Source organism: Panthera uncia, chromosome D1, assembly GCF_023721935.1.
Source record: "Panthera uncia isolate 11264 chromosome D1, Puncia_PCG_1.0, whole genome shotgun sequence".
Lineage (NCBI taxonomy): Eukaryota > Metazoa > Chordata > Mammalia > Carnivora > Felidae > Panthera > Panthera uncia.
Window position 1 is genome coordinate 74,605,713 of NC_064808.1, and position 14,224 is coordinate 74,619,936.

General features: G+C 44.6%; 1 protein-coding gene across 1 annotated transcript in view; it reads right to left on the reverse strand.

Annotated features, from left to right (window-relative positions):
- The window catches only part of MAML2 (mastermind like transcriptional coactivator 2), a 348,179-nt gene that overhangs the window by 100,795 nt on the left and 233,160 nt on the right, over window positions 1-14,224 (reverse strand). Inside the window, exon 2 of the mRNA XM_049620265.1 lies at window positions 11,607-13,133. Within this exon, the coding sequence (XP_049476222.1) occupies window positions 11,607-13,133 (1,527 nt within the window). The remainder of the gene's footprint in view (window positions 1-11,606; window positions 13,134-14,224) is intronic.

The window sequence follows — 14,224 nt, forward strand, 5'->3', positions numbered from 1 at the left end:
ACTTCAAAGTAAACAGTGTCACGGTGTCTTTGCAAAATTTTCAGTGGAAGATGTCCATCATGTGACCTAATTCCCCCAGTGATAAATGTACCTTTGAATTTGTTTCCAGGAAATAGTTCGCCTCCACTGATGAGCTGGCATGCTTTCTTTCATACTAAAGAAAAAGGACCCCTAAATCCCCCACATAATTTCTTTTTGCCTTAGTTGCCTGGAAACTTAAAGTTAAATGAAAGCTCAGTTTTGGAATTCAACCATTCCGAGTGTCTACTAACATTTAGTTTGGACTGTTTTAGTGGATTCATTTCTGATGGTCCTTAGTTTGAAAAGGAAAGCAAGCTGACATTTGTGAATTGTGTACAAGGTACAGGCCCTGTATTTGTTGTAAGTCTCATGGGTTATTTCATGGAATTTTTTCAACAATCCTGCAAAATAGGCGGTGTCATAATTATTGTACAGATAAAGCAGCTCAGTTCAGGGAATTCAAGTCATATGACCAAGGCTATACGATCATTAAGGTGCTTACATTTTTGGAAGTAAGCGATGCATAAATTCTCAATAATGTACATTTTGTATTCAGATTGATGTCAGAAATTATTTGACCCTATTTCTTTTCCTTTGATTTCAAACCCATACAACCTGTAACACACACACACACACACACACACACACACATCATAGCTTCTTTCCCTACCTTCTTTTGCTCTCCCCTCCTCTCTTCCTGTTTCTGTGTCCTTATGTTGGAACTTTCTCTCAGGTGCTCTGTTAGCCCTTGGAAGTACAAAGATAAGTTGTATACAGACTCTGGCCTCAAGGAGCTTGCAGTTTAGGGTCGTGGTTGACGTATAAATTTAATTACGATTCAAGGTAGAAAGCAGTGAATGTAATGAGAGATACAAAATACTCTGTGACTTCAGAGGAGGAAAAAAGAAATTCCACGGTCCCAACCCTCTAGGAATTCTCATTTCACCGGACCAAACAGATACCAAAACAAAATGCTAATACAATATAAGAATGGTACTGAAAGTGTTGGCACCATGTTGTGCACATGAGAGGAGGAAGAAACAAACTTTGCTTGTTTCACAGCTTGAGGAGGGGCGATTACAGCAACATAGGCAGTGAGGGCACAGGCTGGGATTCTGAGACACCTTGGAACTGTCCTAGCAGGTGGGCAGGATGCCACAGCCAAGGGGGAAAAGGTCATCGTTGGGCAAAAGACATTCACAGAAAGGAGAGCTGGTCCTGTGAAGTAGAGGCCTGGGGAGTGACTGGATCTGGAGTGAGGGCACATTCCAGGGAGAAGGCTGGAAGTGGCTGGAACCACTCGCCTTGGTCCTGGGGAGCATGGAACAAGGCAGAATTTCTTAGACACACTGTCCAGCCTGTTACTAGGAGGGACAAGGGAGTTGGAGAGAAGGAGATTGAAGAAGTTTTGCAGTAACTCGAGCACAGAGGCAGCAGCAGAGGTGGTGTTGAGGCAGAGGCGAGCACTGTCACCAGTGTCATCTGTAGAGGTACCTTGGAGGGTGGGCCCAAGGGAGAGAGAGGAATTCTACTGACTGCAGAGGTTCGGAGCCTGGTCATTGAGCGAATGAGATTCAGAGGGGTAGGAGCACTGATGGAAAGTTATTTCCTTTTTTAACTTTTTAAAAAACCAATGTAGGGCTCGAACTCATAAACCATGAGATCATGACCTGAGCCGAAGTTGGACACTTAGCTGACTGAGCCGCCCGGGTGCCCAGAAAGTTATTTTTGAAGGATACTAGGGATATAGGGGTGACGGAGAGAATGGGAGAGGACAGCTGAATGTGCAGAGACATTCTGAGGTTGGCAAAGGGTGAAGCTGCTGGGGCCCACACCGCGTGCACATTCCAGATCCAAAATGTCCCTGGCATATAGATATTGTGAAGATCTCCTTGCCCTTGGCCCCACAGTGTGTCCTCTGTACTGTAACTACACTGAGTTTTCCATATCTGATTCTTTAACATTCAACATGTTTGAATTACGCAACTACCTCCCGTAGGTGCAAGTTATGCCTCTGTTTAAAGATGACACATACAAGAGGAATTTCTAAACTCTTTACCATGGTTTGTATGTCTTCTGATGATCTGGCCCCTGTTTACCAGTCTCATCTCTCTCTTCTCCTGACTGTATACCCTACAGTCCAGCCCTGCTGAGCCGCTTGACCTCTTCCAAAAGAGCTTGGCCTCTGTCTCTGAATATCACATGGTAACTTCTGTCACAAACCTTATAACACTACAGAATCTCATTTCTGTCCATTACCTATGGGTAGGGATTGGGTTTTGGTCACTGCTGGTAAACTGTTAATGTCCCACACATGTTTTGTAACAGAAAAGAATCATTTGGAATATCGTGGATAAAATTCTCTTAGTTGACTCTTACCCCTGTGATTCCAGGCTCCAACAAGAGAGCCTCTGCAGAATCCCCTTCCAGAGGTCTAACCCATGGGGAGCTGGGAGAGTGCCTTCTCTGGCTTGCATTACTGAAAACTAGTGCTGTCGGTGCAGGTCTATGGGCAAATGGTGTTTTAAGGGCAGACTTGTCATGGAGGAAGGTGGAAGTGGCAGCTCCCATTCCTTCCTCCTCAGGAGGAGAGGGTGATGTGTTGGCATCCTTAAGTCCCCAGAACAGAAGAAGGGATGGCGAGGAAGGTCAATGGTGAAGTTCATCTGTTCATTGCTCAACAAATATGTTTTGGGTGTCTCCCACAAAGTAGCCATGATAGGGGTTGGAGTACAATGGTGAACAAGATGGACACAATCCCTGCCCTCAAGTAGCTTGCAGTCTAGTTGAGGAATACACACAAGAACAAAAGTATAGGAGGGCTGATACCTGCTAAAAGAGAGAAAGTACCAGAGAGCGGCTACCAGAGAGTACAGGATGGGAGCTAACCCAGATTGGGAGACCAGGGAAACCTTTTGGAGGAGATGTCTTAGCTGAGTCTGAGAAAGTGTAGGGTTAGGTTAGCCGGGCCGAGTAGAGCAGAAGAATGTTCCAAACAGAAGGAACAACATATCTGGAGACCTGAGGGTGAGGGAAAGCATAGTACTTTTCAGGAACTGGAGGACATATTTTATGGTGGGAGCCAGAGTGCAGAGTGTGTATGAGTGTGGCAGGTAAATACAAGTGAATGGGTAGGTGGGAGTCAAGGAATAAAACAGCTGGAAAAGGAAACCAGTAAATCTTGGCAGGATCTGGGTCATGTAGGGCTTTATAAGCTACATGAGGATTTGGATTTTATTCTGAGAAAATGAAGATCATCTACAGGGCTCAAGCAGGTGACAAACATGATCACATTCCTATTTTATTTTTATTCTTTGTTTAAATGTTTATTTATTTGGGGGTGGGGAGGGGCAGCACGTGAGAGAGAATCCCAAGCAGGCTCTGCACTGTCAGTGCAGAGCCCAGGCGGGGCCTGATCTCACAAACCTCAAGATCATGACCTGAGCCGAAATCAAGAGTCAGACGCTTAACTGAGCCCCCCGGGCACCTGATCACATTCCTGTTGTAGAATGCTCACTCCACTTGCATGTTGGCAAGACGGGAAGGTGGCAGAGGCCAGTTTTTTCGGCACTTGAAGTGAGAAGGGACAATGGTTAGAGGCTGTTCAGGATATGTTTTGCTCATGGGTAATTCATTCCTTTGTGCCAGAGGCCTGTGGGACACAGAGATGGGCCTGCCAGATCATTAGCCTCATGGCCCTCCCCAACACAGATCCTTTTCCAGGAAAAGTCTCTTCATCCTTGTGGCCAGTACTGGCTCCAGTGGCTAAATGCCCTCTCCTCCCCCCAATTCCCACTTACAGCTTGCCATGGAACAGGTCTCAAGGAGATCAGAGGAAGGAGACGAGTTCCAAACCGATCTGTAGGGAAAGGGCAAGAGAGGAGAGGATACAGCCAAGGGGATGGGAATGGGACAAAGACCCCTAGACACAGAGCAGAGATGTGAGCCCAAGACCAGAGCGTGAGGCCCACACACTCATGCGTGCACCCACACAGACCTGTGGAGTACCAAGGAGAAGGGCCAAAAAAGCTCCCTGTTTATGAAGTTCATGTTTCCTAAAGGTGGAGCTGAACTTAAGCTCCTGTGAAAAGCAAACTGTGGAAAATGCCAGTGATTCAGGGTGGAGGGAATTAGCAGTAGAAAAAAAGGGAAACAGGTCAACCACCCCCATGCTTTCATCCTCAGGGAACCTGAAGCTTGATTTTGCAGGATGCATAGGAAAGTAGTCATTGGCTTCCCTCTATTATGCTCTACTCAGTTTATTGCTTGGAGAATAAAGTGCCATTTTATTGTTCAGATTCATTGCATGAAATGCAAATATGCAGCCAGAGTTCTCTAATTAGTATCCAGAGCGCTGCCTGGGCTCTGTGTGTGTACGTTTGGTCTTCCCCGCTTAGAACACAATGTGAAAGGGTAAGATGATTCACTCACATTACATCTCTCTGATCCTAGTAGTCTAAACATTTGTGCAGTCTTTTGTTTCAAACCGAGAACTCTTTATAAAAAACACCTCCTGAATATCAAGTTCTGTGCGTGACTTTAATTAATCATTAATGTGAAAATTTACTGATTAGTGCACTGGCTAAATGGGTTGTTGCTTCTTTTCAATTTCACAAAAAGAAATCATCCCCCGCCCCCCAATCACACATGCACACCAAACTGATAACAACTGACATCTGATTAGAAAAGGCAAAACTAATTAGGATGGGTGCAAAGGGGATTGTTTGAGTCACCTACGTTAATGCACATTATAGTTAAATATCTGTCAGATTTTCCATTAACCCTCTTGCATTTCCATTTCTAGGATCAAATCTATTTCTTAACCTCATACCCCCTTTTCCCCTAGTTGGAAAGTTGGTATTCAACAGGCTGAATTACACACTAATGCTTTAAATGCACATCTCTTATTGATGGATGCAACACGCTGACAAAGACCTTGGAGTGAGAATAATAGAAGTCATTCCCCTAAGTGTGGATTTAAACCCTATGCATTATGATTCCAAGGCTAACATGCTCTTCTTGTTATTGTGTTTATTTCCTTATTGAGGGATACAGGAATTAATCGTTGCTTTACCAATCCACTCTATTGTGCTCTGAGCTATTACATACTAGGATGACAAAATAAAATAGAAATGAAAGTGGAATATCCAGCAAATAGAGCTCTACTCTGTAAAAGGTTAAAACAACACATTCAAAGTTGAACGTGTAGACTCAGGGGAAAGGTTCATGTGATTTGGGCTTAGTTATTAACATACAGAGAGGATTATAGTATATGCACCCAATAAGAATCCAGTAAGTATTAGCGGCAGGTGTCTCTTTCAAATCATAAGTCCATTGAGGGGAGGGACCATGCCTTTCTGATCTTGCAAAGAGGGCTCTTTGCATCACTTAATCTTTTAATCTCCAATTCCTGGCACATTGTAGGTGCTTAATAAACTGTAATCATATGAATGCATACACGAGTTACAGTTTTACCCTATTGTTAAACTCTAACGGTGACCCCGGACAGTTCCTAAATCTTGCTGGATCGTGTTAAAGAACGAGAAAGTGAGTGAATTTTCTTTATCATTGAAAAAAGCTAACCAAACTCTTCAACTTTTTCCTTTAAAAACTGAGTCACATACCACTCCCCTGGGTATTTTCCATTTTTATCTGGGATCAGAGACACCACGAAGCCCGGCAGCAAATCAACCTAGCCCAGATGCAAGACTATGATGAAAACAGCTCAGTTTGAAAACACTCTCTGATCATTCAATTTTTTAAAAACTTTTCTTTTTAATTTTATTTTTTTCCCCTTACCATATCATGCCTTCTTCTTTGCTCTGAGTAGTGGCATCAGTGTCCAGAACTGTGCCTGGCCTAGAGCAAGCACTCAACACATATTTTTTGAATGAATGAAGAAAAACTATTGGTCGAGTTCAGAATGGGGTAGTACTCAATTTAGCTGGAGATCTTTAGTTTATGGCTCTTGGTAGGGCAGACCAGGAAACATAGAGAGCTGAGGATTCAGATGAGTGAATTTGTTTGGAGATCCTTCCCTGCATCAGAATTGCCTTACATTTTCCCTGAGGTGGAAATGAATGGGGTATGTAGACAGTCATGAAATTTCAAACAGACATCATGAGAAAAAGGCCCTGTGAGCCTACCTAGTTCCTTAACGTACGCAGCACAGTAGTTATTAATGCTGGGCTTAGAATCAGACCAGTTACAAACTGTAGTCCTAAGTTATTTAAACCTCATTGAGCCTCCGTGCTCTCGCCTGTAAAAAAAAGAGGCTGAGAACATCTATCACTTGGGTTATTTGTATGCGGCACAGAATTGGTACTAATGTCGGAGACAACAAACCAGCTAACAGAAACTGACGAAACACATGCAAAATCCCTCCTGCGAATCTTGCCAATCAAGATTCTTCCGTACAAATCACAGGAGCACACGTGTCTGGGAATTCAGTCGGCATCCTAGCTTTTGCGCTAGTTTTGGGGAATATTAAAAACAAAGTTTTATTTTTCTTTTCAACTCGCAAGATTCGATGATAAACTATCAAAGACAAGATGAAAATGCAAACATAGTGTTTGGTCTGCCATGGACGATCCTCGGAACGCCTGTGCCAGCCCTCGTCCCTCTTGCCAGCACAGCCCAGCCAAAGTGAGTCACGATGCAAATCACCAAATTGTCAAGGGTCATTTGCAACAATCACCTCGCATCTCTTGGGGCTCTATCCCAACTTCACTCTAGATTTCATGTCGTCTGTACTTGACCCATGACCACAGATTTGATTCCACCTTGTGGCCTCACTCCTGGATTCTGAGTATATGGACTGATTTTGGGTCCCAGCTCTTTAGGACATTGGGGTGGGCTTATATTTGACCCTTCACACTCCTGACTTCTTTTAACCTGGTTCTAGCCCCTAAACCCAAACCCTGGCACTAGCCTACCTAGCTGATCCTTTCCCCAACCTGTAGCCCCCAGCAAAGAGGTGGTTTGGAAGTTATACTGTTGCACAACATCGAATTCATAATTATTTTCCCATTAGAAAAGGCATTCCCAGCTGATTCAAGGTTCTGTCTCTTCTCTGGCACTCTCACTGGGCAATTACAAGGATTTGTCAGTAGACGAGAGGTACAGTGATTCCTTCACCTTCAACTGGGTGCTCATCTTTAAGATCAGATATATACAAAATTACCTTAAGAAGAAGACAGAACATTAGACTTGTCTGATTTATGCCAAGGGTTGACATGTAGAGTAGTGAAGGATAAACTTGGCTAGGTAGAGAGAGTGGGGTGACATTCTTAATATATGATTGAGGAGCTTGGCTTTAAACTAAGGAGGAAATGTACAAATTTATGTTTCGGTCATAACAAACCATCCATTCACTGGCTGCATTCCCTCTCAGAATTTTTAGAGATGGGATAATTCTAGACCAAATATAGAACTCACTCGAGTTTCATGGATCTAATGTTAGAAAAAAATTACACTTTTAAGTGTCTGATTATACAGCTCTGAAAAAGATCACTTTTTGGTTCAAAAGGTTAGAGCTTTTGGATTAAACTCTCATGAGCCTTAGTGAACCAATAACTCTTTCACACCTTAAACAAGTATTCAGTGACTTGAAGATAAATCAGAACTGCATGCATTATATCCTTCTCCTGCCCTCTCCCATAACCTTCAAATCAGAAAAGGAAGGAAATTATAGCCAGGGGGTGTTTCCATTTGCCAAGCCCCAAACATCAGCAGGGCAGAGTCACTGAAGACATTTTGTGAAATACCAAACACCATTTGTTCTCTCAGGCTCCAGAGAAGGGATTACTTGAAACCACCCCAGGCATGGCACAATAAAGAGGTCTCCAACAATTCAATTATGTCACATCCATGTCCTAGACACCATTCACATCTAGGAGAACAGCGATGGGTATCCAGTAAAGAGAGAGGGGCACAGCCTCCCCCCAATTTGTTCCTTGCCCGAACATGTAGATCTGTCTGGGTGCAGAGCTCCAAAGTGTGAAGAGAAGGCCATCTTTGCACACTCCACCGGGTAAATTACAAGCAACTGTTCGACAAATTCAATCCACCATCCTGCAGCACAAAGCTCAGATTTCCACCATTTCCAAGGCTAAAGGGCTCCAATTAGCAAATCCCATAGTAAATCTTCCTATGTTTGACATAAAGTGAGTATGACAAGCAGAAAAAATTCATGACCAGTGCTTTCATTTAAGATGCTCTCGTTGATAAACTTGAGAATTGCTTAATTCCCAATCTCTCCCCTCCTATAACTTAGGTCCTGAGTTACAGAGAGTTTGCTAATCTGAAATGAGAACACATATTTGTACTGTCTGCTATAAACGGTGGGGTTAAAACTATGCTGCCTGAGCTGAGAATAATTGGCAATATACTAGATGAGACAATAAGAATTAGAAAAACCTTCAAAATATGCTCATCCAAATGAAAGTTGCTTCTCAAAACTATCATCTTGGGAAGAACTCATTTTTCATTTTTGTCTTCAGAAAAAGTTCGCAAACCGAACTTTAAATCCAGTCCTATCCTATTAGTTATTTCTTGGTTTTGACCCAAAGCAGCTTTACCCATCTCGACTGTTTTCAAAGATCACCCTGGCAAGGATGAATATTATTGCACTGGTAATAATCCACTCAATGTGCTAAAAGCTCTGAAGACAATCACCAGAGGGAAAAAACCCGTAACTGTATTAAACGATAGCACCCTTATTAGCATAAGTCCAGCCTCCCAAAGGTGAATGCTTTTAAAAGGGCAACACGTATTTGACTAGGGAGCTCTGGTACACTTGCTTACGACTCAGGCACAGGATTTCTGAATCCTCCCTCTTAGAACTGTTGACCAGGAAGAGACAATTTGATTCAATCTACAAAGTTAGGATAAAGCTGTAAATAGGTAGCCATGGCCAGCCTGTATAGAAGGGTCTTTAGCTTGAAATGGTGCTTCCATTTTTACCATATGTGGCATCATATGAGGCACATTCACTGGAAAAAGTTAATTATTATCTAAGGCATTGAAAGATGTTTGCTGATTTGGCCATTAGAACCCACTGGTGTGCTTGGGTCCTGGAAGCTTGGGTGAGGACCAAGAGGTCATGAATGTGGTAGACAGTTGATATGAGCAATGGAGCCAGGAGCAGGACCAAGGATATTGGAGGTAGCAGGAAGGCTCCCAAAAGAAGGGCTGATGGGACACCAAAGAGGTATGTTTCTTCTTGTAAATTTCCTTTTTTGGTTAGCTCCATAATGTTCACCCTCAGGAGGGTCAACAGTCATGCAGACATTTTTTTTTTTTTATTCTTTTCTTTAACAGCTTTGAAGGTTGGAGATGAAGAGTTTCTTTCTCCCCAAAGGACTTAATCTACTCCGCAGATTATGTAAAAATGGTTCAATATTATAAGAAATATTATTTCTCAGAATTTCACCGTGACCCTCAAATGGTCATTCATTTCCCAACAAATCCTACCTGTGAGCTGTAGAGCCTAGTGGCTGAAAGTACAGCCTTCAAAGTAGATCATCGGATTCCTGGCTCTGCTACTTTAGAGTAGCAGAGTGTGTGACTTTGGAAAAGTTACTTAACCCCTCTGTGCCTCAGTTGCCTCACCTGTAAGATGCAAATAACGGTATTTCCTTCATATAGGTGAAATGAGATACTGTAAGTAAAAGAGACACATGCCATGCCATACAGGGTACATAACAGATACTACCTTTATTAACTATAAATTATTATTTAGCTCCTTCCTTATTATTTCCATTTTTATGATCTGAAGTCTGGGCCTAGGGAGGGTAAATCGCTCCCCACTCCCCATACTGCTGGACAATAAAAGAATCAAGGATATTGCTTCTCGGCCTTTTGGCTAAGATCAAGTGAAGAATCAAGAATAGGTTTCTTTTATTCCTCTAAAACTGTTTATGTTAGAATTTGAGACTTACTCCAGTACATCTCCTACATAAGAGTAATACTTGTCAAAAAATATTGATGTCATATGTGGTCCTTTCCACGATTATCACGATTGCCAAAATTATCTCATTTTATTCTAAAAAAATCTTAGGATATATTGTTAATCAGCCTCGTTTACAGGTGAGACAATTCAGGCTTAGTGAGGTCCAGTGACTTGCTTGAGGTCACACAGTTAGGGAATGTCAGACTAAGAATCTGAACCCAGATTCGTCTAAACTACAAAGGCTATCCATGCTGTTAGGAAGTAGTTCCACAATACCGTTTGTTTATAAATGATCCCCAAATTACCTGCGTTAAGAAGAAACTCTGAAAATATACTCATGAGTCTCCTCAGGTCCCTTCCTCGTCAACTGCAATTAACCCCCCCCCCCCCGCCTGCTGCACCCCACATACACCTCTTAAGTGGCTAAGAGGGCCAAGCTTTACTTGGTGCAGAGCTCTTGAATCCCAGTTGAACCCAGGGTTCTCCTGGCACACATCTAGGGCAAAGGTGAGCTTGGCTACAGTCTGTGGTGCCTTGTGGTATTCTTTTCTGGGCAGTCGCCATGAAAACTACTCTAGGAATGTGACTGGAATTAGGCTCAGTGCTGTCATACTATCCTGACATACTGATTTGACATGGAGCGTGTTGTCTTTGTGCTGGGAAACCAGTGCAGAACTGTCAAATTACACGCACAAAGCAACATTCAGACTTCCTTCCTTCCAGGAAGAGTTTCCTCTCTCAAGTTCCCTGGGGATCTGAGCTTACTCACCAATATGTGCTCTGGAGGCACAGAGCTACCTCCTCCTCCTATTCATGTCTGGGGCAGAATAAAACTTCTGCTTTATGTTAATCACAGGATATAAGGTAACCACAGATATTTTTTTCGTTTGTGTAGTGATGACGATTTCATCCTTTACATGTAACGCAGGCATTACTTTCTCCAAAACACTTCCCCTTGCAGGGTAAGACACCCAACCACTGGGCTATCATGTTATTACCCTTTCCATAGTATTAAAATGGTAGTTTTAAGGCCTGTTTCCCTCCACAGAATGTGCTTGCAGACAGGGCCCATGCCTTATTTAATGCACCAGCATGGAGTCACAGCTATTATGATGGGTTGGGCATTTATACGTTTCATCAGTTGGTGTGGTGTATACTGGCCATCACATATTCTTAATGCCGTGTCTGGGCTTATTTCAATATTCAATATTTTAATACCCGCATAACCACAACAGCCTGCACATGGCAGGTACTCAGGACGATGTTCACGTCCACTTCGTGACCGATTCACCGACTGGATGAATAAACACTTGGGTGTATCAGAAACTTATGGGCAACTGGACACGTCACTAAAGGCATGAATTATAATGCAACATTCTTAATCAGCAAGAGACTTTGGTCACTGCAGATCGCAATGGCAGTGACTGTTCTACAAGGAAATACTAACTCTTGCCTCCAGATGCCCCAAGCGAGCCAGGCTTCACGAGGCCTTCCTGGGAATCCAACAAGACCACTCCCGTCTTTGTGGTCTTGACTCTGTCCCCACACAAATGTAGCGGCAACCAAAGCGTAATGACCAAGCTGAATGGCCTCTGGGTCCTCCGTGTTTGGAGTAGCAAACTTACGGCCTTACCTGTCTGTGCTGTTGGGAGACTTGATACCCCAGTCCTGTGATGGGCTGGTTCTGCATTTTCTGAAGCAGGATCTTTTGCTGAAGAGGCAAGGGTGACCTTAGCAAAGGCTGGCTTGACAGAGGCTGGGCAGGCTGGGATGGCGGCGGCTGCGGCTGTGGCTGCGGCTGCGGCTGTGGCTGCTGCTGCGGCTGCGGCTGCGGCTGAGCTGAAATCGAGCTCTGTGGCGGCTGTTGCTGTGGCTGCTGTTGCTGTGGCTGCTGCTGCTGTGGCGGCTGCTGCGGCTGCTGCTGGGTGTAGTGTAGGAGAGAAGGCTTACTCTGGGAAGGCAAAACAGAAGGCATCTGCTGGTTTGCTTGATCTGAGTTAAAATGGAACAAAGGCTTAGTGTTGCCATGACGGGGCTCCATGGCCGTGTGCGGGTTGTTAATAAAACTTCGACTGAGATCCTGAGGCTTTTGCTGCATGAGCACATCCAGGTGCCCGCCCTGGGCCGACGGGCTGGCCTTGTACATGTAGTTAGCCAGCACCTTCGACTGGCTGCTGCCGCCGGCCACCCCAGGCATGGGGGAGCTCTGCGGGCTGAATGGCTGCTGACCAAAAGAAGGGCTGGGGATCTTCTCCTGCCCAAATGGACCCGGCGATGGCCCGGCGGAAGAGGGCAAGGCTGACCAGCTGGGAGGCTGGTGCTGCTGCATCCGGGCGTGCTGCTGACGGTTGGCAGCGATCTGTTTGAGCTGCTGGGCATGGGACACCTCCTGCCAGCTCGGCAGGGCCCGGCTTGCTCCTGAGGCTGTCTGCGGCTGAGCCTGGCTCTGCGGGACAGAAGGGACTGGGGATGAAGTGGAGAGGGCAGAGGTGGCCATGGAGAATGCAGGGCCGGCTGATGGGGGTCTCAACTGAGGAGAGCCCGAAGGACCCTGGGTCAGGCCGGGGGAGTATTCACTTTTGATCACTGTCTTCTCCATGGGCAAGGAGGGCCTGGGAGTGCTCCTCTGGCTTTGCTGACCCAAGTCAATGTTAAATGGGTCATCCTGCTTGATGGTGGCATTGATCATGTTCTCCAGCTCAAGATCACTCATGGGAGGCACAGATATGTTGGTCAGTTCATTGAACAGTTCCTGCAGCTCTGGATCCATCAACTGCTCTACAGGGTCATCTCCGTACCTATTGGAAAAAATATTCTCCTGGGTCATCTGGCCATCCATGTGCTTACTACATGATACAGTCTCTCCTGGTTCCTTCTTCACTTCCTTCAAGCCCATGTTGAAGATGCCGTTCCCAGGAGAATGTGTATGTGGTGGCAGAGTGTTCGTCTTCCGCAGGGGTGCCTGGCTCATGGGCAAGGTCCCTGACATCATCTGATTTTGTCCATTATTTACTTGGAGGCCCCCTTGTCCTGCAGAGAGGTTCTCCCCGACACGGATTCTTTTGATATCAAGGAATGAGTTGTCGACAAAGCCATTGGGCCTCTTGCTGTTGGCAGGAGACAGGTTAACTACTTGTTTTCTTTTCAAGGAACCCTGGAGCTGGAAAACAGAGGGGGAATAAAAAAGAAAAATGTGAGCTATTAATCCAGAAATGCTTTTTAGTCAAAAGAGACATAATATTTAAGTGGGCTCCCCCCCCCATTTATACACAGGATGAAATCAAAAGGAAAAAGATACAAATGGAGCACAGTCTGGAATATAATGAAACTCACACTGGTGCAGACCAAACAGATTAAAGCTGTTTCTGGAGGAGCAGGTCAGTTAGTGGTTCGAGATCCCATCGGCTCCCGCGATTGGTACACAGGTCAGTGGATGAAAAATACTTCACATATTGTCAGGAGTTATTGATAATACCCACAACCCATCACCAAATGGAGTTCTCTGGAGCAGGCCCAAATACTCCACGCGCATGCACACACAACCCCACTCCGCTGCGGAGAACTGGGAGCGAGCACAATTTTGACCAAGATGGGAAACACCAAAGAGTCGAAAGCCAGGACCCAGTTTCCAGGTTCTTCTTTTCACAGATTCATCGGTGAAACCCTTCATCACTATTATCCTCCAAGTACGTAATCAGCATAGTTGTTGTATTCAAGCAGGTAGCGTGCCTGCTGTTCTATTTTTCTTCCTATAATTCTGCGGCTTTGCATTTAAGCCCGTGCAGCAACGCTGTGTGGGTGCAAGGAAGCCATGAGATTATCCTTTATCAAACGAGACGCTCCAAGCACAGATTTCCCTGGGGATTCACTTCTTGTGCTCCCAGTCTCGAAAACTTAAAGCCAAAACCAAGGTGCAGAGAACTGGTACTACCCACTGGTTCAGAGCTCAGGCCCTGGAGCTGGCTGAGTAGAGCTCAAATTCCTGTTCTATCGCTGAGTACTAAGCGACCTTGCCACTTTACTTATCTGAGCCTCAATTTCTTTATCTGGAAAATGGGGACGATAGCCCTTAATTCATAGGAAGAAATGAGACAATGCATGTACAAGTTTGGCACAGTGTTGTTGTCGTAAGAACTCAATCAATTACAGTTTACAAAAAAATGACTTACTACGTTCTCAAAGAGGAGAGCTTCTCTAAATAGCAACATTAACAACAAAATGCTGAAGTACTTCGTGCACTGACTCAGTGAT